Here is a 27,879-nt window from a genome sequence, read left to right on the forward strand (position 1 = left end):
GGGAGGCAAGAGCCTGAGGAGACGCAGGAGGGGGATCCGTGGACGGCTGGCCCGGGATGGAGCTGGCGCGGCCACAGTGGGGGACGCGGCGGGGCACAGAGTTCCCGGGGCCGGCCTCCCTCCCAGCGCATGGGCGGTCGGAGGAACCGGAGCCCCCACCCTGGACAAGGTCCCGCTGGCGAAGGCTTCTCCCCGAGCACGCCCTGCCTCTAGGGGTCCCTGGCGGGTTTCTCCCCGTCGCCCTTGTTCGGTCTCCCTCCCTCCGCCGCCAGCAGAGGCCGCTGTCCCACGGGCTGGGTCCCGTTGGCGCCGGGGCCGGGCCTCCTTGGAGGGCCTGGCTGCAGCCTCCGGGAGTAGGTGCCTCGGTGGCCACCGCGTCCCCAGGGGGCCTCGCGGACGGGGGCGCAGGGCTGCGCGGAGGAGGCGGGCGGGCCCCTCGGGAGGCTCTGCGGGGCGGGCGGCGGGAAGCCCGGGCTCAGCGGTTTCCCGGGCGGGCCAACCGGCCTCCTCCGGGCGCGGCCCGGCGGTGGCTCCAGGTGGCGGGAGGGCCGGCGGGTTGGCGGAAGGGCCGCGCGGCCCGGGGCGGCCCGGCCTCAGGTAGCAGCGCCAGGTGGCAGCGCCATGGCGCCCGTGGGCGGCGGGGTCTCCCGGGGGGAGCGCCTGGCCTCCCGCCCGCGCCGGGCCTGCGCCTTCCCGAGCCTTTCCTTCTGGCATTCCAGCCTTCTAAGCCGGGCCCGCGGAAACTCCCCCGGCGGGAATCGCAGCTCCGGGGCTCTGGGGGCGCGGCGGGGGCGCCGCGGCCTCAGGAGGCGGGGGAGCAGGCGGGCGTGCGAGGGCCGCAGCCAGCATGCGGGAGACAGTGGGGACGAAGGCGGCAGGTCAGGCCCCTAAACCCGGGCCGCGGTGGCCGCCTTGGGCACCGACTCTGGGGTGGGCGTGGGGGGATCTTTCGGGACCGAACTCGCCCCAGCCTCCCTGTTTCTGCTCGATTGCAATGCTCCTTTCCCTGCTGCCTTTACATAGTCATTCCTTCCAGAAAGACACCACATGCATATTTCTGCCGTGGCCTCAGAGCCTCCCCGCGCCGCGTTTTGAGCGTTTACACTCATTACCCAGCTTCGTCTGGGAGACCCGCCGGGCTCCTGCCCTCCTGGCCCGCAGTCTCCTGGCCAAAATCCTCCTGGGACACCCCACCTGGACCGCTGTGAACCGGCCTCCCCGGACCCGCAGCACCTGCCCCCCGCCCCGCTCCCTCAAGGTTCTGGGGTAAAGGGGTCTGAATGGCACCAGGGGAGGCGGCGGGGCGGGCCTGTCCTACCTGTGCCCGAGCACTGCTGAGACAGCATCCCTTCCAGCGCCGCCACGTAGTCCAGCCCCAGCCAGTCGCGGTAGGTGGTTTTCTCCCCGACAGGCACCGCCCGGACGGTGGCATCCTTGAAAAGCAGGTCTTGGCCATGATAGTTGGAGGAGTCGAACATTTTGAACCCATTCTTATTGTGGTCGTCTCCAAACAGGTCCTGGAAGCACCGCAAGCAGACCTGCTGCTCACCTGGGCTCAGGCCCAGGTGCGGCTTGCTGCAAATTGCTTTACGTAACAGTGATCCAAAGAGCAAGTAATTTCAGGGCCCCACGACTCTGACTGGAAGTCATAAGCTTGACAACTGATCGGCCTCTGTCACCCAAGGGGGTGTGGGGACACTAGGCCCACAGGTGCCACTGGAAGAGGTGTTCACAAGCACTGCAGTGCTCCAGCTCCTGGACGCAGGCCTAAGGCCTGAGATGTCCAGAAAGAGACCCAGAAATGAGGGATGGTGTGGGTGAGATTCCTGAGCATTGCACTAGGCCTGCTCAGCATTTCTTGGCCTTTTCCATAAGGCTTTCTCACTCTGTCTTACAGATATCTCGGCACAAACCAAAACAATTTCGAGAGAGACGTGTGTTCTGCAACCAGCCACAGAATAACAGGTAAGCTGGGCGTGTCTTCACTGACCCACCCGCCCAGGGATGCTGCACTCCACCCTGCTCAGGATCACTGCAATGACTGTTCTGTGGCTACAGCCCTAAAAGAGCTACTAAAAAGACCAGAAGTCGTATGAGAACTTATGAATACAAATATAAATAAAGGACATCTGGAGAACATGCGTGAATGTCTATGTCAAGTGTTAAGTACTGATCAAGGAGGAACAAAGGAGTCAGGTGGCTCTCAGTCTTTTTGGAGGGACTCGCAGATCCTCCTGAAGAGCTGATGAAAGCTGTCAGCCTTCTCCCCAGAAAAATGCACACCCACCCAGGATTCTTCTCCCACATTACTTCAGAGAACTTAGCAACACCCTAGGGAAGCCCAAGGACCCGGAGTAAAGCACTCCTGGGATAGAGGGGTTCTGTGGGGGAGATGACAGGAACATGCATACTTTCACAATGTCAAAGTTTAGGAACAGGCCTGGCGAGCCAGCCAACTCTGGAGTTCTGTGGTGCTGGTGGGTGTGGAGAAGGTGCTGATGGGTGTGGAGAAGGCAATTTCAGCATAAGTTGGGGGAGGGGGAGTGGTTAGAAACCAGTGGCTCCATTGTCAGACAACCTGAGTTTAAATTCTAGGTGTATTTTGAAAGCACAACCAATGGGATTTGCTGATGGATTGGATATAGAGCACAAGAGGAAGACCAGAGTCAAAAATGACTCCCGAGGAAATGGAAAAGCTAAAGTTGCTCTTAATTGAAGTGGGGAAGACTGAAGGAGGGACGGGGGTCCAACTTTGGACTTGATCCGTTTGAGATGACTGTTAGAAACACAAATCAAAATGTCAAGTATGTAGTTAAATATGCAACTTTGGGACTGAGGTCTGAAGATGTAAATTCAGAAGCCATCTGTAGATAGATGGTATTTGATAACTTGGGATTGGATGAGATCAAGGGTCAGCTGTAGGCAGGGAAGAGGGCTGAGAACTGAATCCTAGGGCTAACAGGTCAGGGAGATGAGAAGGAATCAGCAAAGAAGACTGAGGAGTGGCCAGAGAGGTGAGAGGAGAGCCAGGGCTGAGGAACTGGGTGCCTGCAGGGAAAGGTGCTTCCAGGAGAGAGAGCTGTGGCCAGTGCCGCTGAGAGGTCAAGTGAAATGAAGACTGAGAAATGGCCACTGGGTTTAGCAACATGGGTCACTGTGACATTGACAAGAACAGCTTCAGGGCCCTGGTGGGAGCCTGTCTGGGGGAGTCTCCATCCTCAAGAGAGAGGAGAGGAGAGGAGAGGACTTGTTAACTTAGTCTTCATCCTTAAGAGAGGCCAGAGGAGAGGACTTGTTAACTCCAGAGCAGACCACTCTCTGGAAGTGTTTTGCTTTGAAAAGCAGCAGGATTGGCCGGGTGTGGTGGCTCACGCCTGTAATCCCAGCACTTTGGGAGGCCGAAGCAGGAGGATCACGAGGTCAGGAGATCGAGACCAGCCTGGCTAACATGGTGAAACCCCATCTCTACTAAAAAAAAAATTAGCCGGGCGTAGCAGCAGGTGCCTGTAGTCCCAGCTACTCGGGAGGCTGAGGCAGGAGAATGGCGTGAACGCAGAGGGCGGGGCGTGCAGTGAGCCGAGATCGTGCTACTGCACTGCAGCCTGGGCGACAGAGCAAGACTCCATCTCAAAAAAAAAAAAAAAAAAAAAAAAAAAGGGAGCAGGATTACAGCTGCAAGAGGATGGATGTGAGAGCAAGAGGTTAGTTTGTTCTTTAAGGATGGCAGAAATCACAGCATGTTTCATGTTGGTGAAAACGGTCCAACTGAGAAGGGAAAATGAACAATGCAGGAGGCAGGGGGCAGTTTCTGGAGGTGTGTCCTTGCGTAAGTGAAAATCACCGAATTTCCCCCAGGCTTCCTGAATTTCTCTAGAGGTCTGCTCCAGGTAGACTGAGGCCTCCCAGGGGCTCAGCTTACCTCTGCTGCACACCCCTCAATGAGGTAGCCCCACCCTGGCTCACCTGGGCCTTGTCCAGCAGTCCATACACGGTGAAGATGTTGGTGTCTGGCCTGACCATGACGGCATGGGGTGGTATCTGTGCCAGGTTGCAGGCTGCAAACTGGGACACCTCGGCCCGGGCCCCGTTGGGGCACAGCAGTTCATAGTCCTCTGACCTGAGCTCAGCAGCCCAGGGCTCGGAATTGTGGCCTGAGGGGGGTAAAGCAGTGTGTGTGGGGACGTTCAGGGGAGTGGGGAGAAGTGTAAAGACAGGCTGCTATCCTGGGTCCTCCAAGGCCTTCGCTACAGGAGGTGGCAACATCTGGCCAGCTCCCCAACCCTTTCCATTCTCCAAGTGCTCTGCTGTGTAACCGGGGTGAAAGAAGCCAGCTGTGTTAATGCCATTAGCGGGAGCTGCCATTAGCGGGAGCTGCCGTTAGCAGGGAGTCGGGAGTACCTACTATGTGACAAGCACTTTACAAGCGTTGCTTGATCCCCACAACAGTAACGCAGGGCAGGCGTTGTTGTCCCCATTTTACAGGTGAGCAAACTGAGGCTGTTAATCACTCCTAGGCAGAGAACCCCATCTATGTGTTACATCCTCAAGTCTGAGGGTGGGGTGGCTTCCTGAAGATGGTGGGTGATTGCCCCTAAAGGCTCAGGTTCTCAAATGGAACAGGGTATAGCATCACTTGTGGATGTAAAAGGCAGCTTCAAGGGCCCTTGCTTGCAAAGAATCTCATTCAGGAGGTCTCAGGTCGGGCTCAGGAATCTGCATGTTAAACCAGCATCCCAGTGACTCTAAAGCACGCAGTCCCAGGGCTGCCTGAGAAATGCTGGCTCAGGAATCACATTTTCGTGTCTCTGCATTCACTTAGTATGCATCCTCCTCCCATTTCCAGGAAATCCAGGTGGGCCTCCAGGAGAGCTAAAGATAAAAGGGAAAGGAGCGGGCCTGGGAGGCGGGTGACTCACCGCAAGTGAACCTTCCAAGGCCTCTCCAGCACCTGCCAGCCTCCCTGACCCCATCCCAGACCACACCGTGCACAGTTCTGGGACCAGGCAGGCCCGCCGGGCTCAGGCAGAAGAAGCACACAGCCCCTCTGGGGGAGGTTCCACGTGTTCTTGGTAGGAGGCTGTGCAGGGGAGCTGGGCTGTGGCAACAGGAAGGGTCAGGGCCTGGAGCCCTCCCTAGCTCTCCTGGGGCAAATGGTCCTACCGCCTTGGTGACCCCCATAGGAGGCAAGATCCAAGTTTTGAAATACTGATGTTTTTGGGTTTTTTTTCCCTGCATGTCTTACTTCCCATTGTCCAGTCCCCTCCCCACCGGGCCACAGTTGTGCCTTTCTGGGCTAAGTCTCTAGGAGGAAACATGTTGGGAGTGAGTGGAGAAGACTGGGCCTCCAGCATTTGGGGTTTCAAAGCCTGGGGTGTAGTCAGGGTATGCAGAAAGTACAAGCCTTTGGTGTTGAAGGAAAACAGCCTCTAGGCTTCAGATTCCTTCACGGAGAACAAGAAGAGGGGAAGTGATGTAAGCTGGGGAAGCGTGTGCTGACAGGACCATGCATGTGCGGGGGTCCCGGAGCAGAGCGTCCCTGAGTTCTTTACCCCAGGTGGAGCCCAGGAAGGTGACTCCAGGAAGAAAACTGCCTGTGGTGTGTCGGGTGTGCCCTGCCTCAGTGTGGTTTGGGGGCTGCAGAGAGATTTCCTTGCATGAGGCAGTGACCTGCTCAGGAACACAGAGCAGATACTGATTGAACTCATGACCCCATGGAGAGGCTCACACCACCCCACCTCACACCCAGAAAAGGGGGTCTTTCCAAACCGACTAGGATTGAGTTTCTACCGTTTCGGTGGATTAGGGACTTGAATTCCAGACCAGCGAAGACCGTCATGTATCCAGCACCCCTGGATGTGTGGTCTGAGGTCTGGTCTTACCCTGTGACCCATGGGGCTCCCAGCTTCCCAGGGGACACAGCCTTCTAGACTCAGCCTCACTGAGCTGCTGCTTGGCCCCAGCCCAGCATGGTGTCTGGATGGTGCTGAGATGGGGAACAGTCCCCCGACCTACCTTTGGCCCTGCTCTGGCCCTCACCTACCATTTGTGTTGTCAAAGACGGTCGTGTGCCTGACGAAGGCAACGTCGCCCGCATTCTCCACCAGGCATCTGCCACACAGAGGGCAGGACAGGCGTTGGCAGGAGGGTCCCAGCCTCTGCACACAGCCCCAGACCGCCAGGTCCCCCGAGTACCTGAAGGCGCCGCTGTTGCCGTAGTACCGCTCCTGGCTGTTGCCCACACACTTGTTGCGGCCTTGCTCATCCCCAACACAGAGCGCACACAGCGAGGAAGGGTAGTTCTTGGGGTTATTCACGGGCACGCAGCTGGCATTGAAGAACTCGCTCACCGCTGGGGTGGAGGGAAGGGCAATGACGAGGGGCCAGCAGCGGAAAGCATGGCAGGGAGCTGGGCGGGCCGCTCCCCCACAGGTCTGCCCACCCACCTGACCCTACACTGCAAGGCCGCCTGTCTGCTCTGCTCCCCTCGGCTCTGAGTGGAGTGTCTCCTGGAGGATCTCAGTGGGGGGAATGCAGAGGTTGTCTAGATACAGGAACCCCATCACCACCCAGCCTTTGCTTGAACTCCCTCAGGGACAGGGAACTCACTACCTCACTATTTTGTTCCAATCAGAGCAGCCGTCCAGCTGTCTGGGAGTAGGAGCTGCCAATCCTAGTGCCCTCCGTGTGCTCGTGTCAGTGGTTAGAAAAAAAGTGCTTGTATGTTTTCTGAGTTAACAGCCAGGACAGCAGTGTGTGGCCTGTCAGCTCAAGGATCTTGCCCGTTTCCATGAATGTTGTGTGATCTAACACACGGAAAGGGCTTCATGTACCATATATGGCAGGTGCTTCTGTCCCCAACTTGTGGAGATACCTGGTCACTTATGCAGAAGCCTGGCCACCTTCCAACAAGGGTCCCCTCCAGAACTGGCTGTGGGTCCCTAGCTAACCCCAGAGAAGGCTTCCCTAGTCTGCGTTCCTAAAAGGGGGGTACCTGTGAGGACGTCGCAGTCCTTGGGCCGGATGAAGCCTCTCCGAATGAGGGCGCCCACGGGGATATCCCAGCCTGCAGGGCTGCCGAAGCCAGCGTGGCAGGAGCGCTTGCCCCGAAGCTCATCCAAGGTGAAGGCGTGGGAGCTGTCCCGCCTCACCACCGCCACCACGAAGTACGAGTTGCTGCTGTCTTCCGCTGGGGAGAGAGGGACTCATGCGAGGGGCCCCTCAACTGAGAGCCCGGGCGAGGGCCTGTGGGGTCCTTCCTTCAAACCCACTCCTTCCTGCCTCTTTGTCTGAGCTGTGCAGGCCAAAGAGTGCCAAGGCCTGAGACCGGGCATTCTGGGAGCAGGCCCAGCAGGGGCCCTGCCTGCGTCCCCTGTGAGATGTAGCCTCCTGGCTCCTCTTTCCAGCCATGTCTTCCTCTGGCCCCCGCAGTCCTTCCCCACAGGGATTTCTTTCTTTCCTTAAACCCAGGTGGTGTTTTTCTCACTTCCCGGGAGGAAAGTGGAGTCACAGCTGAGGCTGCAGAAGCATTTCCCAAAGCCCAGAGATTGCTCACACCCGGGTGGCAGGGACCCAGGCCTCTGAGGTCACCAGTAAGAGGACAGAGGCCAAAGCCCCAGCCCAGGCCCCTCAGAAGGTGCAAATGAGCTGACAGGGGGACTGCGAAGGGCCACCTTCCATGGCTGGTTAGGGCCAGGAGAGGCTGAGGAGGCCCCAGCAGTCCAAGATGGCAAACCACGTGCCTGCTCTTGGATGGCCTGGGTTGTAAACTAAGAATGATTTTTATATTTTGAAAGGGTTATTGAAAGAGAGACTGTCTGTCATCTGCAAAGTCTCAAGTATTTATCCTCCAATCCTTTACAGAAAGTTTGCCAGCCCCTTAGAGACGTATGTTGAATAGTTGGGAAAACTGAGGCCTGGGGCAGGAGGGGCAGGCCTGGTGACAGACAGTCACTATCCCCAGAAAAGAGGCATGGAGCTTGTGAAAATAGCTGAGAGGGGCACTTTTTTATATTTATAAAAATATCCCCACCTCCTGGCTGAGGCCAGGCGGCAGGCCGTGCACTCACAGGCATAGTGCTCCCCAGCTGCAGGAACCAGGCCGTACGTCTTCCCTGCCGTGTAAACGTCCTCGCCACTCAGGGTCACAGTGTCAATTTGCCCAGCCTGAAGGGAACAGAAGCAGCCACTAGGCCAGGGTGGGCCCAGGATGGTTCTGGATGTCGGGGTCCTACGGAGGGGGCAGGGCCTGGTCTCTTGGGGTTTGTGGCCTCAGGCTTCCTTCCCCTGGGGAATCTGGGTGGGGAATACCCCATCCTGGCAGTCTGCCCCTTCCTCTCCTTGTGAAGACGCCTGACCAGGAGGGGTGTCTGGAGGACCAAGGGGCTGAAACACCCACACAGCACTCCTGCGTGTGGCTACCCAGGGTCCCCTGTGTCCTGCTCTGAGCAAAGCAAGCGCGATCCCTACCCTCATGCTTGGCGTGGGCCTCCCTGTGCACGGCCAGCCCCCAGACGGCCAGGCACCACCTCTCCAGCACCGGGCCAAGGGCCAGCACACCGTGTGGTGCAATGCCTGTCTGTTAAACGCCTGTACAGATGGAAGAATGACGGATCTGAAACGACGGCAGTCTCAGGGCCTAGGGAGGAGGCTCCAGGGCTGAGGGATGGAGCTCAGCCTGCCGTGGCGGCAGGAGGACCCAGCGCCTTCTCCCCAGGACCCTCCTGGGGCCTCCAGGTCACCTGCACCCACTCCACTTGTCCATTCAGAAGCCTCTTGACGGGCGGCCCCAGGACCCTGCCCAGGGGCAACAAAGCCATAGTAGAGTGTGATTAACCTCAAGGGAAGGGGATGACAGTGGGGGACAGTGGGGACACCTGTGCCCCAGGAAGGTGTCCCACACCATTCCTGAAGAGGCATGAAGTGATGGTGGTGCAATAACAGGCAGCGGCGTTGACATCTGGGGCCAGGAGGGTGCATCTCTCAGGACCCTTTTTCCACCGCCCAGACCTCCTCCTTCCCACTGTGCTGTGGGCAGGACACAGACCCTGCACCGCAGCCCAGGCCCTTCCGGCTGATGGTCCCTTGCCTGTAACTGGCAGGGCAGGAGTGGGTGTTACAGCCACACTGGACACCTCTCTGAGAACCTCAGAATCTAGAACTGAGGGTCTTGAGACCTTTGCTGGGGTTCTGAGGAGCCCCTGGTCTCTCCTCTTCCCGCAGGCCTCAGGGCAGCCCCTCGCCCTCTGTGAGCCCAGATCGAGAGGAGGCTGTCACTCAGAGGGAGCCGAAATCTTCCTCCCGGCACATCTCCCTCCTCTGGGGCGCTTGGAACAATAGGGCAGCCTGCCAGGCACTGGGAAATAAAGAAATAAAGGCCCTCCCCCCAAGCCCTTCCCTCCGTTCCAGCGGAGGCTCCCCTGGCAGCGTCACACACACTTGCTCTCGGCTCTGCACAAGGAAAGGCTTCCATCGGTGCCTGCAGAAGCTCCTGGAACACCCCCGCCTTGGGCCTGGACACTCCTTGGCCTGAGGCTGGGGTGGTCTCCACTCCCGCAATCCACAGGTGTGGAGACAGCGCTGTGGCCTGGCTCAGGCAAAGTGGTGTGGGGAAGCTCACACAGCACATCCCGGCTGGTGACCTTGGGCAAGTGACCTCCCCAGCCTCTCTCTCCCCGTTCCAGACCCACACGTGGGGCTGATGGTCACACCACCTGCCAGGGCTGCTGTGAGGGTCACATGAGGTGATCCACACAACGGCCCTCACTGTGTGGGGCGCACAGCGAGTGTCAGCTTGTGCGATGGTCATTGACATAGGCCTGGTCACCCTGCATTCGTGCCTGGCTTCCTTTTTGTGGCCTTCCAGTCAGTGTGGCTCCCTGGCCTGGGCAGGGTTGGCACTGCTGAGGGGCTGTGCTTGGGAACCCCCTGAACAGGCCCCACCTACTTGCTCTAAAGACAGAATCTGGGGAGGGAGTGTGGACACCCAGGGGCTGACAGCCGGGGCTCTAGGCCAAGGCTGGACACCCGTGACCACAGCAGTCCTCCCGGACTGCAGAGCCTCTGGGGTCTCCTCTGCACATGGCGTCAGTCTCCAGGCAGAGAAGCGAACCAGGGAGGAGCCGAACAGGCACTAGAGATCAGGCCGACAGGTGTTTCTAGCTGCGGATGGTGAGTCTATTCATAGGGGCCAAATCAATTTAATGGGTCATGACAAGTGTCAGGAAAGAAAGGATTAGAATAGAATACATGAGAAAGTAGCAGGTACTGTTTGTGTCATATCTCTGTATATAAAGGACATTTTTTTTTCATTTATATCTGAAAGAAGTTTTTGTGCACTAGATTGTGGTCAATGTAAAATGTATTTCTGAGTGCACGGTGCTGTCAAAAATGTTGAACTTCCCTATGAAAATACCAACGACATTCTCTACCGAATTAGAAAAAACAATCCTAAACTTTGTATGGAACCACAAGTGACCCTGAATAGCCAAAGCAATCCTAAGCAAAAAGAACAAAGATAGAGGCATAGAAACTGATATATAGACCAATGATACAGAATAGAGAACCCAGAAATTAACCCACAGTTCTACAGCCCGATGATTTTTGACAAAGGTTCCAAAAACACTCATTGGGAAAAGAGTGATCTCGTCCTCAATGGCTGCTGCTAGGAAGCCTGAATGTCCAAGTGCAGAATGAACTGGGCCCTAAACTACCCCTCACCCTACGCAGGGGTCAACTCATCACGGATCAGGGGCCTAAATGCAGGGCTCAAGACAATAAAATGGCTAAAGAGAATACAGGCAAAACGCTTCAGGACATTGGTCTGGGAAAAGATTTTATGAAAAGACCTTGAAAGCACAGGCAACAAAAGCAATAATAAGCAAATGGAATTATATCAAACAAAAAGTTTCTGCACAGCAAATAAAACAATCATCAGAGTGAAAGGAAGACAGCCTACGGAATGAGACAAAATATTTGCAAACTAGTCATCCGACAGGAGATTAATATCCAGAATATACACGCAGTGGAAACATCTCAACAGCAGAAAACCATCCTACTTAAAAATGGGCAAATGACCAGAACAGACGTTTCTCAAAAGAAGACATACAAAATGCCAGCAGGCAGCACTAATCATCAGGGAAATGCGTATCAAAGCCACAGTGAGGTATCAGCTCACCCCAGTTAGGGTGGCTGTTATCAAAAAGATAAAAGATAACAAATGCTAGTGAGGATGCAGAATAAAGGAAACTCTTACCCTGTTGGTGGGGATGGAAACCCAGACAGTTGCTATGGAAAACAGTATGAAGTCCCTCCACAAACTACAAATCGAACTATTGACTACTGTACGGTCCAGCAATCCCACCACTGGGAATCTGTCCACAAGAAAAAGGAAATCAGCCTGTGGAAGGGACGCCTGCACCCCACCAGCCTGTGGAAGGGACGCCTGCACCTCATGTTTTAGTCGTAGCACCTGGTCACCAATACGCCAGGATATGGATCACAACCAGGAGTGTCCAAACAGCAGAGGATCGGATAGAGAAAATGTCTATCGGCCATGCACCCCGTGGAATACTATCTTAGGCCATAAAAAAGAATGAAACTCCTGTCACGTAGCAGTCAACCAGATGGAACGTGGAGGGAACAACCTGTGTTACATAGATGAAATGAAGCCCAGGCCACAGAAACGTTAAACACCAATATGTTCCACTCATGATGTTGAGGGGCAAAGAATAAAACAACAAGCCTAAAAAAACGTTGATCTCAACAGAAGTAAACAAGTAGAAGCAGAGGATACTGGAAGACTGGGAAGGGTGGGGGCAAAGAGGAAATAGGGAAGAGTTTTTTTTTTTTTTTTTTTTTTGGACAGAGTCTCATTCTTTGTTACCACCAGCTGGAGTGCATGGCATGATCTCGGCTGCACCTGCAACTCCGCCTCACCCCAGTCCCAAGCGATTCTGCCCATCTGGCCTCAGCCTCCTGAGTAGGCTGGGATTCAGCAGGGCTGCGTGCCCACCATGGCCAGGCTAAGATTTTTATGTACTTTTAGTGGCAAGCGAGGTTTCACCATGTTGGGCCAGGATGGTCTTCAACTCCTGATCTCAAGTGATGCCACCCGTCTCGGGCCTCTGTCCAAAAGTAGCTGGGAATTAAAGGTTGTGAGCCAAACATGCCCCAGGAGAGATTTGTTAAGGTACAAAGATAAGAGATAGGAAGGAATAGCTCCAGTGTTCTAGGCAGACTGTAGGATGAACTAGAGGTGTAAGCAATAATACATAGGTTTCCAAACAGGTAGGGAAGATACTGCATGTTCTCCGCACAGAGGAAACGAGCAATGTTTGAGAATGATGGGTAGCTTAATTATCTCTCGGCTGCTCGATCAGCCATGTATTCTATGTATTGACATCACTAAATGTATACTTATGAATATAGCAGCATTACTATTTGTTCTATTTAGAATAATTAGGAAAAATGAAAAACGAAAAGGTTGAACAATGATTCACGCCCACCTCTCCTAATTTGCACAAGGGACAGGCTGGATTCAGAAAGGGGAAGGGGGCTCGCCCGAGGCCTCAGGGGCGTCAGCGCCCAGCCGGGCAGTGCTCCTTTTGGCTGCTGCTGCCCCCCCGCTTGAGTGAGGAAAGCTTGCAGGCTCCTCAGGAAGACTCAGACCTATCTGCCTGTCTCCTGGGGTGGTGCTAGTCCCTGCAGTGTCGCTGCCTCCCACCTGTCTCGTGTCCTGGGGTGGGTGCTGGTCCCTGTGGGTCGCTCCTCCCCCGCTTGTCTCTGTCCCCTGGGGGTGGGTGTGGTCCTGATGGTCCGCTCCTCCTCCCACCTGTCTCTGTGGCCTTGTTGCAGTAGACACTCTTCTCTTCCCCAGGCAGCAGAGGGAGTGGGTAGTAAGAACCACCCCGGCACTGCCACCACCTGCCCACCTAGCCCACACTGCATCTGCATGACCCCCACCTGGATCTGCTCCATGCAGTGCTGGGGGGACTTGGCTGACACGCACTGGATCTCCGGCTTGAGCCGCTGCCGGCCAAAGGCCACGGCCATGTCTCCACACTTCTGGATCTCAGGAGCGGAGAGCACACACCAGCGCAGGTAGGGGGGCAGCCCTGGGGTGGGGCAAGCAAGCGGTCACTGCCAGGCCGCAAGCGGTCACTGCCAGGCCAGTACTACCATGGAAGAGCTTGGAGTCAGACCCAAGGGAAATTCTGGGCCTTTCTCCTGTGTGGCTGGGATAAGTTATTTAACCATCGGATCCCACTTCCTCATACAGGAAAGGGGCAACTGTGAGGTTTGAGGAAGACCATGGCTGTCGTGTATCTAACTCAGTGTGTGGTACCCACTTCCCTGGCTGTAGGTGGAAGGTATACGGGGCTGGAGGGCTGAAGACAAAAAGTTCGCTTGTAGACTACTGCAACAGTCCAGGCAAAAGACAGTGCCTGAGCCAGGGCTGTAGCCATGGGGTAGAGGCAGGGAGTAGAAGCGAGAGGCTGTAGAAGAACTGACAGGATGCCATGGCCATGGATGGAGGGGCGAGGAGACCCTTCCCAAGGCAGATTCTGAGGGCCTGGATCCTACTCCGCTGTAGCCAGGTGGGGCTTCTGAGGCACGACAGGCCGTGCAGCTGAAGAGGGGCTTCCTCCCCAAAGCCCCAGGGGCAGAGGACAGAAATGACAGGTTCCTACAGAGGCCTCCCTGGTGAGCATCTTCCCCCGGCTGCTTTCCCAGAGAGCCTTGCCATGCCCGAGGTTGAGCTGGGCTGGAGCTGGCAGCAGTCGGGACGGGTGGACTTACGGTTGGGGTCACAGAGCAGACCCTTCATGGCATGCAGGTACTCCTGGCCCAGCCACGCCTCGTAGGTCTGCGTGGCGATGGGCACAAGCTCCAAGGTGGAGTCTTTGAAGAGCAGATCCTTCTGGCCATAGGCCTCAGAGCTGAACATTTGGAAGCTGCTGCCCTCGTGGCTGAACAGACGCTGTGTGTCAAGAGGGGGTGGGTACAGGGTGGTGAGGGCGCTGACAGGCCACAGCCTTTCCTCCCACTTCAGCCCCTACCTCCTTCTTCCCTGACCTCAGACCAGGCGCCCACTGTGAGGGCCAGGCAAGGCCTACCCTCTTCTGCGGTGCCTCCCCTGATCCGCTGTCTCCTTCCCCTGGGCCCTGCCACTTCTGGGTCTGTTCTGAGTTCATTTGGCCTCATCACACTCAGCTGTTTGGACACACGACTGTGGCCAGGGGTGGGACGGTCCTGAGGACACGCTGTGGGGCTGGCAGTGGCAGCCTGGATGGGGCAAAACTAACTGAGCCTGGGGCACCCGCGGTCAGAAGTATATTGCTATCAAAAGCAGCGGTTTGAGCCAAACCTTATTCACCACATGTAATTCATGGTGAACGGTGAATGCTTTGAAAGGCTTTGCTTTTGTCACTTCGTTTATTTGCTCATATGTTTTGATTTTAGCTCTCAGAGACACAAGTATCAGGAGCTTCTTCTGAGGGTGCCTGAGTCCCTGGGTCCCACTCCTCTGGGTCCCCCTCCCCTGGCCAGCCCTCCTCCTAGACAGTCAGCACAGCTGGCTGGTTCCTCACTCTGACCTGGCCTGATGCTGGGGTCCATCCCAAGGACAGTCTCTGGGTCCTGCCCCTCTTGGTCCCACCCTGCTGAGTGACCACAAGGCCCAGCACCATCCAGGAAGCTGTGCAGGGGGGTTGGGGGACCCTGAGCCCACCTGGCCTTCGTTGAGCAGTCGGAAGATGAGGCCCCCATCTGTGTCGGCCCGGACCACCACGGCGTGAGCAGGCACCCGGGCCAGATGGCACTGCCTCCACTTGGTGACGTCAGCCCGGCTGCCATCCCGGCACAGCAGCTCGAAGTCCTGTGACAGCAGGGCCTGGCCCCAGGAGGGAAGCGTCTTCCCTGGGAAGAAGGAAGCCTGGGCTGACCCAGCTCCGAAAGGGGTTGGGGCGGGTGGCAAGGAAGGCCCAGGAGAGGGATTCTGGGGGGTGGCTGGGTGTCATGGACGTGAGAACCCAGCATTCAGAAGGTGGCAGAGCTTGGTGGCCGCACCCAACTCCAGGTACCTACGCAGACTCGATCTGGTTCCTCTCATTTGCTAGCTCTCACCAATTTCTGTTGCTAAAGTGGACTGGAGGCATCTGACAGTAATACAATACTTATAAATAACTAGTCAAGATAAAAAGAGCAAAAAAATAAGAAAGGTTTTGGGTGAGAGAGATAAATGTACCAAGAGTCTAGGACGAGCTTGCGGCTGCCATGAGGCACTCCGTCTGGCTCTGAGCAGGGGGCAGGGGGCAGGGGGCAGGGCTCCAGGAGCGGGGACCAAGGTGGAAATAAACCCCGATGGAATCTACGTACCCCGGGGCTAGAGACGAAAGGGGAACTCCCGGAACTCCAACTATTCATACTGAGACGGGTTTCTTTCAAGTTCTTTTTTCTGTTTTATTTCCTGTCTTTTGATCCCCCCACCTTCTTTTTTTTTGAGACAGAGTCTCGCTCTGTCGCCCAGACTGGAGTGCAGTGGCATGATCTCGGCTCACTGCAACCTCCGCCTACCAGGTTCAAGCAATTTTTCTGCCTCAGTCTCCCGAGTAGCTGGGATTACAGGTGCGCGCCACCATGCCCAGCTAATTTTTGTATTTTTAGTAGAGATGAGGTTTCACCATGTTGGCCAGGCCGGTCTCGAACTCCTGACCTCGTGATCTGCCCACCTCGGCCTCCCAAAATGCTGGGATTACAGGTGTGAGCCACCGTGCCCAGCCCCCTTTTGACCACTTTTAACCTGGCTAAGGACATAGTTGACAGGCAATTTTGCATCCTACTTGGCAAAGTATTTTTCCACAGTATTGGAAACTTTCCATAAATCCATTTGTTTCTCAATAGAAAAGAAAATTTGCAAGAGTAACTATTAACACCAACTAGGGATATTGAGAAGATGAATATTAAGGACTATAATTAAACCACAGATGGTCCCACAGAGCAATATTTTTACGACTTTAAGACAAGGAGGGAAAAAACCTCCACAAGCAAATAGGAAGAGAAAAGATAATTTGCATGGTCACGAAAGTGTTCATTGCAAAGCTATTTTAAAACAAAACCAAAAAATCCCACACCAGAGTAACAGTTTGGAAAACTCCGTAAAGGTCATTTTTAATGGCCACATGGTAGTTGACAGCACCCTTAATGACTCAGTGCAGTTCTCCCCTCCACTTCCCAACTTTTCTCTGTTTTTAGGCTGCTGCAAAACCTTTGGTTAGAGCTCTGGGGCATCTTTTGCCTTCCCACAGACAAATGCATCATTCAGGTACTTCCATCAGCCACTTCCACTTCTCAAAGCCAAGAACAATGAAAGTCCTGTCACGTCCCTGCTTTAGACATTTATGCCACTTCTACCCTTTTGCTCTTACCAATCTTTTTGTATCAAGTCACTTAAAAAAATTACTGCCTTAGATTGCCTTAGATTACCATCAAAACTTTGAAAAAGCTGCCAGGTGCATGCCTGTAATCCCAGCTACTCAGGAGGCTGGGATGCGAGGATCACTTGAGGCTGGGGGTTTGAGACCAGCCTGAGCAACACGGTGAGACCCCATCTCAAAACAAACAAACAAACAAACAAAAAACCCAAGTCTGAAAAGCTGATTTTAACCCAACATATCCCTACTCTTTGCCCATTTTCCAAATTCTCCTTTGTCAGACTTGTCTTGGGGCCTGTGAACAGGAGCCCCTTTCTAGGCTTGCCCAGCACGGGAGCGCATCATCCTACATGCTTCCTCATGTGCAGGCCACTTGTTTTCCTTCTTCTCAGATCTGCTGCTCCATGTTTGGCTTCATGATGCACTTTCTGATTTAAAAGGCAATGATTGATAACAGTAAAGAATGACAATGACTTAAAAAAAACCCCAATCGCCGGGCGCGGTGGCTCAAGCCTGTAATCCCAGCACTTTGGGAGGCCGAGGCGGGCGGATCACGAGGTCAGGAGATCAAGACCATCCTGGCTAACACGGTGAAACCCCGTCTCTACTAAAATACAAAAAACTAGCCGGGCGAGGTGGCGGGCGCCTGTAGTCCCTGCTACTCCAGAGGCTGAGGCAGGAGAATGGCCTAAACCCGGGAGGCGGAGCTTGCAGTGAGCTGAGATCCGGCCACTGCACTCCAGCCCGGGCGACAGAGCAAGACTCCGTCTCAAAAAAAAAAAAAAAAAAAAAAACCCCAATCATCAGACGTCCTGAGAGAGGCCAAACTGCAGACAGAACAGTGTGTTTGCTGCTTGCTGGCAGGTGCAGGGGGATAACCAGCAGGGGCCTGAGGAACTCCTGGGCTGAAGCATCTGCCCCATCCAGATCTCGATTCTGGTGGTGGTTATACAACTGTATGTATTTGGCAAAACTCATAGAACTATACTTCAAAAAGAACAAATTTTGCTGCCTGTAAATTCTATCTTAATTTAAAAAAAGAAACAATCTTCAGGCAAATCTAAATTGAGGGATATTCTATAAAATAACTGGCCTGATGCTTCAAAATGCCAATGTCATAAAAAACAAAGACGGAGAAACTGTTCCAAGATAAAGGAAACTAAAGAGATCTAACAACTAAACCCCAAACGTGGCAAAAGATTCAGTCCTGGTCTGAAAAAAATGGGTATGAAGGACAGAATGGGGACGGTGAGGGAATCTGCAATATTGACTATAGAGTGGATAACAGGATTGGATCAAAGTTGCATTTCCTGATTTTGATTACGGTGGCTAGGTACACATCTCCTTGCCTTAGGAGACACATACTAAAGTATCCAAGGGGTATGACATAGGCAAATATACTCTCAAACAGCTCAGAACACACACACATGCGCACACACACAAATCAAATGTGGAAACATGCTAAACAGTTAGAATTTGGGTGAAGAAGAGAAGGGAGCGCTTTGAGTTATTCTTGTAAAATTTCCAAAGCTCAGTACTTTCAAAATTAAAAAAACTTAAGTGACATGATGGCTTAATATATAACATCAGTCTTTTTTTATTTTATTCTTTTAGACTGAGTCTCACTCTGTCACCAGGCTGGAGTGCAATGGCACGATCTCAGCACACTGCAAGCTCCGCCTGCCAGGTTCAAGCAATTCCCCTGCCTCAGCCTCCCGAGTAGCTGGGATTACAGGCAACCACCACCATGCCTGGCTAGTTTTTTGTATTTTAGTAGAGACAGGATTTCACCATGTTGGCCAGGATGGTCTTGATCTCCTGGCCTTGTGATCTGCCCACCTCGGCCTCCCAAAGTGCTGGGATTACAGACATGAGCCACCGTGCCCCACCTCCACATCAACCTATATTTTAAACCTACCTAGGGATGAGGGACAGATTCTCCAGGCAAGAGGAGAAAAATGCCAGGAAGGGCTGGTAGGTGAGATCCAGTGGAGAGGTTTGCAAATTCTTTAAAAAATCAGACCCCCATCTTCAGGTGGAACCAGAACCCAATGCCATATTCAGATCAGAGCAGAGCTGCTTGCTGGCCCCCTTCTCCTGCTCTGTGAGCAGTGGGCACTCCCCTGGTGACACCTGCCTCTGCTCTTTTGCAGCTGGGAGTGCTGAGGCTCAGAGACTATGGGACTTATCCAAGGTCACCCAGAGACTCAGAGCAGCACTGAACTAGGGCGTTTGATCCCAACTCTGCCATCTAGGTGCCCTGTGCCAGGCCGGCCTGGCCTGGCACGCTGCTTTTCCGGGCCCGTGCCCCGCCCCCACTCACCATCCGTGTTCTCCAGTACCGTGCTGTGCTTCACAAAGGCCACGTCCCCTGCCCCTTCCGCCAGGCACCTGTGGAGAAGCTGTGGGTCTGGATGGGCTGAGTCCCTGGCCCCTGCCCATCTTCCACCTCTGGAGGCCTGGCTTGGGCTGTAGGGGTGGCCATGATCGGCATGGGGTTTCCAGTCATGTGGTCTGGGTTCCAGCTCCCTGGCTGGTTGGGTGTGTGGCTCTGCTGAGCTGTGGCCCCTTCCTAGTCCCTGTCACCTGTAAAGCGGGGGCAGGAAAGCAGCTCCCATCGGGCTGCTCTGAGGATGAGAGGCTCTTTATCATCCAGTACAGACCCTCTCCAGCCTGGCTCAGGCCTGTAGGGAGCAGGCACTCCCAGGGCAGCTGCTATATACTACCAGCAGCCTTGACTCTCAGGGTGTTGGTTTTTGTTATTTTGGTTTCAGAGATAGGGTCTCACCGTGTTGCCCAGGCTGGAGTGCAGTGGCACAATCATAGCTCATGGCAGCTTTGACCTCTTGGGCTCAAGTGATCATCCTGCCTCTGCCTCCAAAGTAGCTAGGATGACAGGTGTGTGCCACCATGTTGGGCTAATTTTCAGGGTGTTTTGAAGAGCATTCTACCCTGAGGCAGGGGATTGGACTAGAAGGCCTTTTCATGCCATGCATGAATGGGAGGGACCACTGAGTGGGAGGGACCACTGACTTGTACATGTTCTGTTGATGTCACTGCCTAGTGTTGGAGGCAGGTGAGACCTGCTGGGCAAAGAGGCTGCTTAGGTCCCCACAGGGAGAAAACACAGAGGGATTAGAGCAGGTCAGGGAGGGCGACATCAGGAGAGGGTTCTGAGGCTCCAAGAGAGTCAGAGAGAATGCGTGCCTGGCCAAGGACCCGGGGCAGGGGAGGGGCAAGGCTCTGCCGCTCGGAGGCGCTGAGTACTGTTCTCTCTATGCCAAAAACTGCATCCACTCAGATCACATCTGGAGCGTGGGACACCAGCAGGCTTCCCCGCTCCAGGTGGAAACGTGAGGCAGCTAGAGGAGCCCGAGAAGCTTCCTTTGCAGTCCTGCTGAGCATGTTTCCTCCTCTGCAGGCAGATGGAATTGGACCATGAACTGTTAGAGACTCTCTTATATTCACGGAAGGATTACCCAAGGTGCCAGCCCCAACCAGCGGCAGAGACAGGCCGGCCCCAAGTGTCAAGACACACTCCCCCGACCCCCCCTCCCTGGTGGTCTGAGAATGGGGACATGGGAGTAGTCAAAAGGCTGTTTTTTCCATTTTCTTCTCTCCGAGCCCTCACCTCACTAAATATACCAAACATGTTGATTTTATGAGCAAATCCAGTTTGGCATATTCCACTTGGATGTTTTTAAACTAACCAGGGCACAAAACTATATAAAGCGTGCTTTGATGAGATGCAGCCAACACCGCCACTTCCCCTCCAAGGCCTCTCTGGGCAAAGGTGCTTTTCCCAGCATCTGTGGCCTTAAGCGCCTCTGCCCGCACGATTCAGCTCCTCCCGCCCCCGCTCCGCTCACCGGAAGGCCCCGCTGTAGTCGTAGTATCTCTCCAGGGGGCTCTTGTCACACACCCCTTCCCCAGAGCTGTCACCCCTGCAGAGGTGACAGAGGGACTCAGAGTAACGGGTCTCTCCTGCCCCCGGGACGCAGCTGCCCCCAAAATAGTCGCTGACAGCTGTGGGAAGGAGGTAGAGAGGTCACTCAGCAGAACTTTCTTCAGAGCCAAGTTAAAGCCCCAGAGTCAGCAGGGGGCCCGGGCCCTGCAGGGTCTCATCTGGACCCTGCTGAGAAGGGTTCCACCTTCCAGCTTCAGTCTGAGCAAAACTGGGGAGCCAGATCCCATCAGTGATCCCAAACCGGGTCCCCCAAGGCAGCAGTGAGCACTGGGGAGCGACTGTCATTTAAAAGTGGTTCGGGGGAACTACAAGTTTCCTCCTAAGTGACCACGCGGGATAACTAAGCATCAGCTAGACGCTCTTCTCATCGTGGTTTCATTTCCAGCTCAGCGAATTGTGACTGGTGGCAGAGGGGAAATAAAGACAGACACTTCTCACAGCACAGGGAGGGAGGCAAACGCCCGGCGGCTGGCCTCAGGGGACGAGGTCAGGGTCTGCTGCCCTGCATGGTTCTTCAGGCCCGGCCAGCACCAAAACTCACAAATATTTATCCTGTGCCACACGAGAACGCCCTGCTGCCGGCACCCAAGCCCGTCGGGCCACACTCATCACCAGCCAGACTGAACTTTTCCAGAGTAAGCCCTCTTCCTGGTCTTTTTTCTGTGACCTCCCAGAGGAGTAGGTATTTAATAAATAGGCCAAGTTCCTGGCGAGCCACCCACGCCTGGCCACAGCCGAGAGGGTGAGGCTTCCAGGCTCTCGTGGGTTTACATGGGTGGTTGAGCTGATGAGCCACTTGGGGGCTTTCTGGGTACAAGTCAACACCTTGTTTGGGTCCTGAAAAAACAGCATTTCTGGTCCTGTAAAGCTGAGGACACATTTCTAGACACAGTGTGGGAAGCACTCCTGGGAGATTCACTGCCTCCCACTCATGGGCTGGGCCTGTGCCTGACCATCATGTGGGGCACCATGAGGGGTGAGCAAGAATGGTGCCCACAGGGGCCAAGCAAGCAGGAAGTCAAGAGGCGGTGCGCAGGGCTGGCGGCAGAGCGCACGGTATGGGGAGGCGTGGAGGACGCTGCTGTGCCTTCCAGGGATGAAGAATGGCGGTGAGGCCGGAGGGAGGCCACCCAGTGAAGGGACAAGCATGAGCCAAGGAAAGGAGGGGAGGCCTGGGGACCCTCCTGCCCAGCCCAAAGCCCTCAACTTTGCCCTCACCTTTGAGTACGTCGCAGCCCATCACCGAGAGGCGGCCGCTCTCCACCAGGTAGCCCACGGGCACGTTCCAGCCCACTGTGCGATTGATGCCCGTGTGGCAGGACTTCACGCCTTTCAGGGTGTTGATGGTCACTTGGGAGCTCCTCTTGACCACAGCCACGGCGTAATAGGAGGTACCAACCTCTAGGAGGGGAGGGGAGCGGGTGAGGGCAGCACGGAGAGGCCTCAAGGGAGGCTGCACCAGCACCCTGCCGGGGCCGGCTGTGGGAGAGGTGTGTGCACGGAGCATGGCTGTACATCATGGATGTGTGCATAGCATTCTCGTTACCAAGACAGCAAGTGGGCTTAATCCACATGTACTACGAGACCCTGCCCTCTAGCCTCTCGAGGTAAATACGATCCTGAGATATTAATGTATTCACTGATTTCCCCTCTTCCTAAGCAGCTGGTGCTTAGCTGGTTCACATTTGCTCACATCAGGGGAGTTATTTAGCTGGACAGAAAGCAGAAGAAGCCATCAAGTCCTTGCTTTCCAAAAGCCTAGGCCGCTAGGAGAACTTGGAGGGTTTGAGGGAATCGTATCAGGGTTATGGGAGGAAGGGTGGCTGGGACGAGCAGGGGAGCAGGGGAGGAGAGGCGATTTCCTGGTGCTGAGGGGGTTGGAGGAGAGTGAGAGGAGGCAGAGACAGAGAGACCTTGCAACGGGGTCCCAAGTCACTCACGACCCTCAAGGCTGCAGGGTGCGTGTGGTGGGCCAGGGTTCTGCAGCCTTGTGAAATGTTCCCCTGCGCCAAGGTGGCTTCAAGGGGCAGTTCAGGCAAAACACAGACGACGCAGCTATGGGAACTGATGGCCAGAGGGTCTCCCATCGCACGAGCGCGCACACAGGCATACACGCATGCGCAAACTGCCAGGTGGGGTGGGAGGCAACTTCAGAACGAAGTTGGGTTCTAGAACATAAAGTCAGTGTTACTTCTTGCCCACCAGGGTCTGCCCCCACCAACCTAAGTAGCTTCATCTGGTGCCATCCTCTGACTCACCCACCTTGTTTCTTTCCAACTCCCTGGACCGCCTCAGATCGTTGCCGGGCTCAGCTTGCGCATCGCCTCCGCAGAGCACCGTCCTGCCTGCTCTATTTCAGTGGGTTTCTCTGCAACCCTCGTTTGCTCTGTCCTGCCCTTCCCTTTTCCTCACAGCACCCCCACATGTGTCACTGTGTAGCTGTGTGTGTGTTTACTCTGCTCTGTGAGGGCAGGAAGGTCTCTTTGTTTACTGCTCCATGCTCAGACCAGCGGGTGGCAGGTGCTTAGCAGAGGTATGGAGTTAATTAAAGAGGAAGAGGTGCGTGGGGCCTCGGAGGCAGAGCTGGTTCTGGCTGATGGGTGTGCAGGGTTGGACTGTGCTGTGTGTCATTTGATGGTCATTCATTCAACAAGGAACCAGCCAGTGCTTTCTCCAAGCGAGACGCTGTGTGGAGTTCCAGAGGATAGACACGGGGAAGACTGGGCCCTCCTCTGGGGACTAACGAGGCTGAGCAGGCAGAGGCTTGCAGAGGCCATGGGGGTGCAGGCAAGAGGCCCTGCTCCAGGGAGGGCGGGGCTCAGGGAGCACCTTGGAGGAGGTGACAGTTGCGCTGGACTGTGATGGAGGCCAGGCACCGGCCAAGCAGAGGTGGCGGGGGAGACGCAGGAGCAGGCTGAGCTGGAGGCAGGTCCCGTGTGTGATGCGGGCACTGGGCAAAGGAACTCACGCTTTCCAGCACGTACCACATCAGGTGGGCACACGGCCTGGCTCATTTAGTCTGGGTGACAGTGCAGGTGTTACCATCCCCATTTTACAGTCCGGGAAGTGGCCGTTGGCCAAGGTCACAGAGGTCATGGGAAGGGGAAGCGCTGGGTCTGCTGAGCTGGGCGGCTGCCAGGCGGCACCTCCCTACCCAGAGCCGAGCTTCTGACAGGGAGGCCCTGAGTGTGCAGGTGGCTCGGCATTAAGGGCCCCTCGCTCACCCCAGGCAGTTACACACACAGAAAACCGCGCCCGGCACCGCACCGAGCCCGGGGCAGTACCACGCCCAGCACCGCACCAGGCCTGGGGCAGCCCGCAGTAAGAGCTGAGTGGGCACAGGCTAGGGGGCTGCTGGGCTCCCTGTGGGGAAGAGCAGACTTGGGGCAGCTCTCTGTGTCCCAAGCTCCTGCCCCTGGGGAATTTCAGAGAGACTTAGGGCGTTCGTCTGGCTGGGACTCCAGGACTGCTCTGTGGACAGGGCTGATGGTCAGCTCAGGCCAGGCCCAGCAAGGGCAGCCTGGAGAGCTGACTTCCAGCGCAGGCCGTCCTCTCTCCTCCCACCTTACCCTCCTACCTTGATCATACACTTCGCCCACCACGGGCTTCAGGCCATACTCCTTTCCCGCCTCATAGATGGCTCCTCCATCCAGAGTGATGGCGTCGGCCTCCTGGGCCTGCAAGGAAACGTGGCTCAGCCAAGCCTGGCCCAGCCGGCCTGTTCGGCAAAGAACCTGGGACACCAACCAGATGGCCTGGGGCCCCACCCCAAGGCCCGGAGGGCTGTGCTGTTATCTGGCCCTGGAGCCCAACCAGGGCTCAGGGCTCTCCCCTTTTCCCAGGCCAAGGATTCACCTTGTTTTCTTAATAATATTTTAAAAAATACTAATCATTAGTTTTGCAGGACTCAGATATCCTAGTAAAAAAATCAGATAGTAGAAAATGGCACGCAGTGAAAACTGAGCCTCGCTTGCTTTCTGTCCCTCCACCCCTCGCCTCTACTGCCACCCTAGGTGTTCTAGCTTTTTTTTCTCTAAGATGGTCTGTGCTTGCGGTTTCTGCCCTCACATGGAGCCTGACCCACAGCCTTGGCCTCAGTGTGAGCCTATGATTGGATGAGGTCTTGGGGACATACTGGGGGCAGAGCTGGAATGAGAAGCCAGCTCTCTCTGCACCCACCCGGGAGGGACGCCACTCTCTCATGGTGCCTCTGAGGATTATCAGTGTCCTTTAGCAGGTCTCAGCAGACCTGCCTTCCTACCCCATACTCACCCACCTAGGAGTCCAGCCCCTGCTCCTCCTTCCCAGAAACCACACAAGCCCCATTCTGGAAAGCCCCATGGCAAAATGAGCAAGTAGCCGCCTGGGGCCACTGAGGGGTCACCACCATCTGGGCCCCCTTGGCAGGGGCCTTGTGGAAGGGCAGCCTCTCAGGCGCCTTTCCTTGCTGGCACCCCTCTGAGCGGGTCCTCCTGAGGCTCCCACCTCCTGGCCTGGGCCCGGGGGGAGGCGACTGGCCTTGTTGCTGGGGAGACTCGGGAGATCCTATCGGCTGGGCCTGGCAGGGCAGGGTCGGCTCCTTTCTGGGTGAATGAGGCTATTGTGTGCTCCCTCCTGAGTCAGAGCCCTGTTTTCTGGCAGGGCGGAAAGGAGAGGACTCACTGCGATGAGCTGGATGCAGTGGTCAGGCGAGGTGCCCTGGACGCAGAGGAGGGAGGGCTGGATGCCCGCTTCCCGGAAGGCCTTGCTCATGTTGCTGCACTTCTGCTGCTCTGGGTCTGAGCTGACGCACCACCGCACCTCCACGCCACCGAGCACTGCAGGCAGGGAGCTGTGAGGCCCAGCTCCCCCACCAAGCCCAGTCCCGGCCCACCATGGAGGGTGGCTCCAGCAGTTCTGTGTGAGCCTATCCGCCTGGAAAGCCAGTCCTCTAGGGCAGCCCTGCCCTCCCACAGGCACAGAGACAGGGGACGGGCTGGTATTCCTGTGCTCAGGGCCTCTCTGACCAGGGGCACGGCTGCTGGCAAATGCAATGGCTCAGAACCCAGCCCTCTAGAGAGGTGTGGGAAGGTCTACAGGTTGCTTCTCAGCTACCCCTACCTGGTGGGAGCACTGGCTGGGGAGTCTCGGCAGGCCCTGGAAGTGGAGGCTCCTTCCCCTCCAGGCCTCCCAAAGAGCGTGCTCGTGTGGGTTCCCTCACCCCAGTGTCCCTGGGCCTTCTTAGGAACTGTGACAGGAGAGTGAGGTGAGGGGGCTGTGGGTGGACTGCCCTCCGGGAGCCCTGCACCTTCGGGGAGTGTCTGCGATTACGCTGGCTGCAAACCCACCCTCGGTGGGCACAGTGCCAGGCCCTGCCAAGGGAAGGCAGCAGGCACAGCGGGGAGGCTGAGGACCCATCAGGGCGGGCTCAAGCCTCTCTGACAGAGCCTGCTTCATCTTCCGATAAAGCAGATAAAAACCCCACCTTCTGTGTTGAAAGGAAACCCATGTAGAGAGCCCAAGACACACAGATCCTCAGGGCACTTCTGCTTATGCCTCAGGATCTGACCGGGTCAGAGTCCCCGAGAGCTCCAGGCCAGGGCCCCAGAGGAAGGGGTGCTGGAGCCCCTTGGGGTGGATGACTTTCAGGCCTTAGCTCCTCTGCCAATCACCCTGCCCCAGCCAGCATTGCCAGAGGCCTGTGCTGGAGGGAAACGCATGACTCCCCTTGCAACCAGGTCACCCTCCAGTGGCAGCCCCACCAGTCCGAGGGCCGAGACTGCAGCTTCCTCGACAGCCCTTCCCTCCCCACTCCCGGCGGCGCCCTGGAAAGCCGAATTGCCTTCCCCTCCGCAGCGCTCCAAGCTCCCCGGCGGGAAACGGCACAGTTCAGACGGCGGGTGGTCGTGGCTTCACTGTTTGCATTGATGAGTGCGTCGCCTGCGGCCACAGCGGTGCCGTGAACTCCATCCCCGCGAGCCGCTCCCCGAGGCCCCGCCTCCCGTCCCACCAGCCCGGGCCCGACTCCCTGGGGCGCCGACGCGAGGGGACCCAGCCTCCGCCCGAACCTCCGTCCTGCATGTGCAAGGCCCCCTCGGGCGGACCCCGCGCCCCTCCGGGTCAGTCCCTCTGAATCTTCTCCCGCGGGGCTCGGGAGAAAGAGCCGCTCTGGCCCCCACTGTCGTCCTGAGTTCCTGCGCCCGTCAGGAGGGGCCGCCCTCTGGGAGCTCCTCGCCACATCCACGGCCTCCCCGCCACGCCTCAGCGCGCGCTTTTCCCTGGAGCGCCGGAAGCCAGACATGCCCGTCTGCGCTTCGGTGCCAGTTCCCTCCGCCGTCCTCACTCGACCCCGAGCCCCTGCGTCCCCTGCCTCGCTCCCCCAGAGCCGCGGGCTCAGGCACATTTCCAGCCCCAGGACCCCCGCCCGCCTTCGGCGCTCACAGCGGGGCCTCACCGGTACGCAGAGCCAGGAGCAGCCACAGGGCCCGGCTCGGGCCCGGCATGGCGCCGTCGGGGCTGGCTGGGGCCGGGCTGGGGCTGGGTCCAGGTCCGAGGAAGTCAGCAGCAGCCGGGCTTCCTCCCCGCTCCCGCCTCACGCGGGCGCGAGCTCCTTAAGTGCGGCCGGGAGTTCCTGGGCGGAATCCACGCCCCGGGGGCGCAGGTCACCCCCCGCCGGCCCGGACCGCACACCTGGGCTGCCCCGGCGCGCCCCCTGCTGGAGCGCGGCCTGACGCTCGGGCCCGGGCACTGCTCTTCGGGCCTCTTCCCCGGCGTTCCAGGGGATCCTCCCCTCCTCTTGTCCTAGAGAGACTCCAAACACCACGTCTAACTGGAGAGAGAAAAGCTCAGGTGTGGAAGGAAGAAGAGGTCAGAATCCCAGAGTCGGGGCTGGAGGTAGCCGGAAGGTCATCTCATTCACGCAGCAGCTCCCTCCCAACACACCTGCACAGAGATCTAGGGATACAGAGGAGCCCAGGCCGACTGCCCTGGCGAGGGAATAACTCCCGGGGGGCATCTCGGCCTAGCCGACTGCCTCTCCTCGGGCCTAGAGACGGGAGGTGACTTGCCCGAGTCAGGCATCCAGTCAGTGGCAGGTGAGAAGAGGACCAGAGAGGAATTGGAGGAAGCAGAAAAGGAGAAACAGGCAGAGAAGGGGAAGAAGAGAGTGAAGAAGGTGAGGGAGGAAAGGGTGGGTTGACCATATTTCTAGGACAGCGGTTCTCAGTGTGGTCCCTAGGCCAGCAACGTGAGCATCACCCTGGAACTTGTTGGAAACCCAAGTGCTCAGGCCCCACCTCCGACCCACTGAATCGACAGCTCTGGGGGTGGGGCCCACAATCTGTTTTTAGTTTGGGGCACTGCAAATGTTGAGAACCACTGCTCTGGGCAGGCAAAAGCTTCGCTCCCCATGTGGCTGGGGATGTGGGGAATGAACTGAAGACATTGTTAGTCATCTGCCTCCATTTAGGTCTCACCTTTTGTCATCAGCCCTCATGAGTACTC

The 27,879-nt window shown here is 56.5% G+C and overlaps 1 protein-coding gene across 3 annotated transcripts; it reads right to left on the bottom strand.

Moving 5' to 3' along the window:
• Window positions 1–892: 892 nt before the first annotated feature.
• MELTF (melanotransferrin) lies at window positions 893–27,065 on the bottom strand. 3 transcript variants are annotated; one of them, XM_017892239.1, is made up of 16 exons: window positions 26,831–27,065; window positions 25,060–25,214; window positions 23,975–24,074; window positions 21,616–21,798; window positions 20,300–20,456; window positions 18,754–18,821; window positions 14,729–14,916; window positions 13,798–13,978; window positions 12,961–13,112; window positions 8,467–8,586; window positions 8,067–8,163; window positions 6,992–7,186; window positions 6,193–6,349; window positions 6,041–6,108; window positions 3,964–4,151; window positions 893–1,517 (listed from the first exon to the last, which is right to left on the bottom strand). In XM_017892239.1, the coding sequence occupies exons 1-16, from the start codon at window positions 26,877–26,879 to the stop codon at window positions 1,254–1,256; spliced, it is 2,322 nt and encodes a 773-aa protein (XP_017747728.1). In that variant the 5' UTR covers window positions 26,880–27,065; the 3' UTR covers window positions 893–1,253. The 3 variants fall into 3 exon arrangements, with proteins under 3 accessions (XP_017747728.1, XP_017747729.1, XP_017747730.1); XM_017892240.1 differs by lacking the exon at window positions 8,467–8,586; XM_017892241.1 differs by lacking the exons at window positions 18,754–18,821; window positions 20,300–20,456.
• Window positions 27,066–27,879: the final 814 nt, after the last annotated feature.

Source organism: Rhinopithecus bieti, unplaced genomic scaffold (assembly GCF_001698545.2).
Source record: "Rhinopithecus bieti isolate Rb0 unplaced genomic scaffold, ASM169854v2 scaffold_21777, whole genome shotgun sequence".
In the NCBI taxonomy this organism is placed as follows: domain Eukaryota; kingdom Metazoa; phylum Chordata; class Mammalia; order Primates; family Cercopithecidae; genus Rhinopithecus; species Rhinopithecus bieti.

Excerpts from the sequence above, each read along its gene's own strand:
- MELTF (XM_017892239.1), bottom strand. The coding sequence starts at position 26,879 with ATGCCGGGCCCGAGCCGGGCCCTGTGGCTGCTCCTGGCTCTGCGTACC. Across the intron at positions 24,075-25,059 it reads ACTGCATCCAGCTCATCGCA|GCCCAGGAGGCCGACGCCAT; the intron begins GTGAGTCCTCTC and ends GTTTCCTTGCAG. Across the intron at positions 8,164-8,466 it reads GGCCCACGCCAAGCATGAGG|GCTGGGCAAATTGACACTGT; the intron begins GTAGGGATCGCG and ends TGTTCCCTTCAG.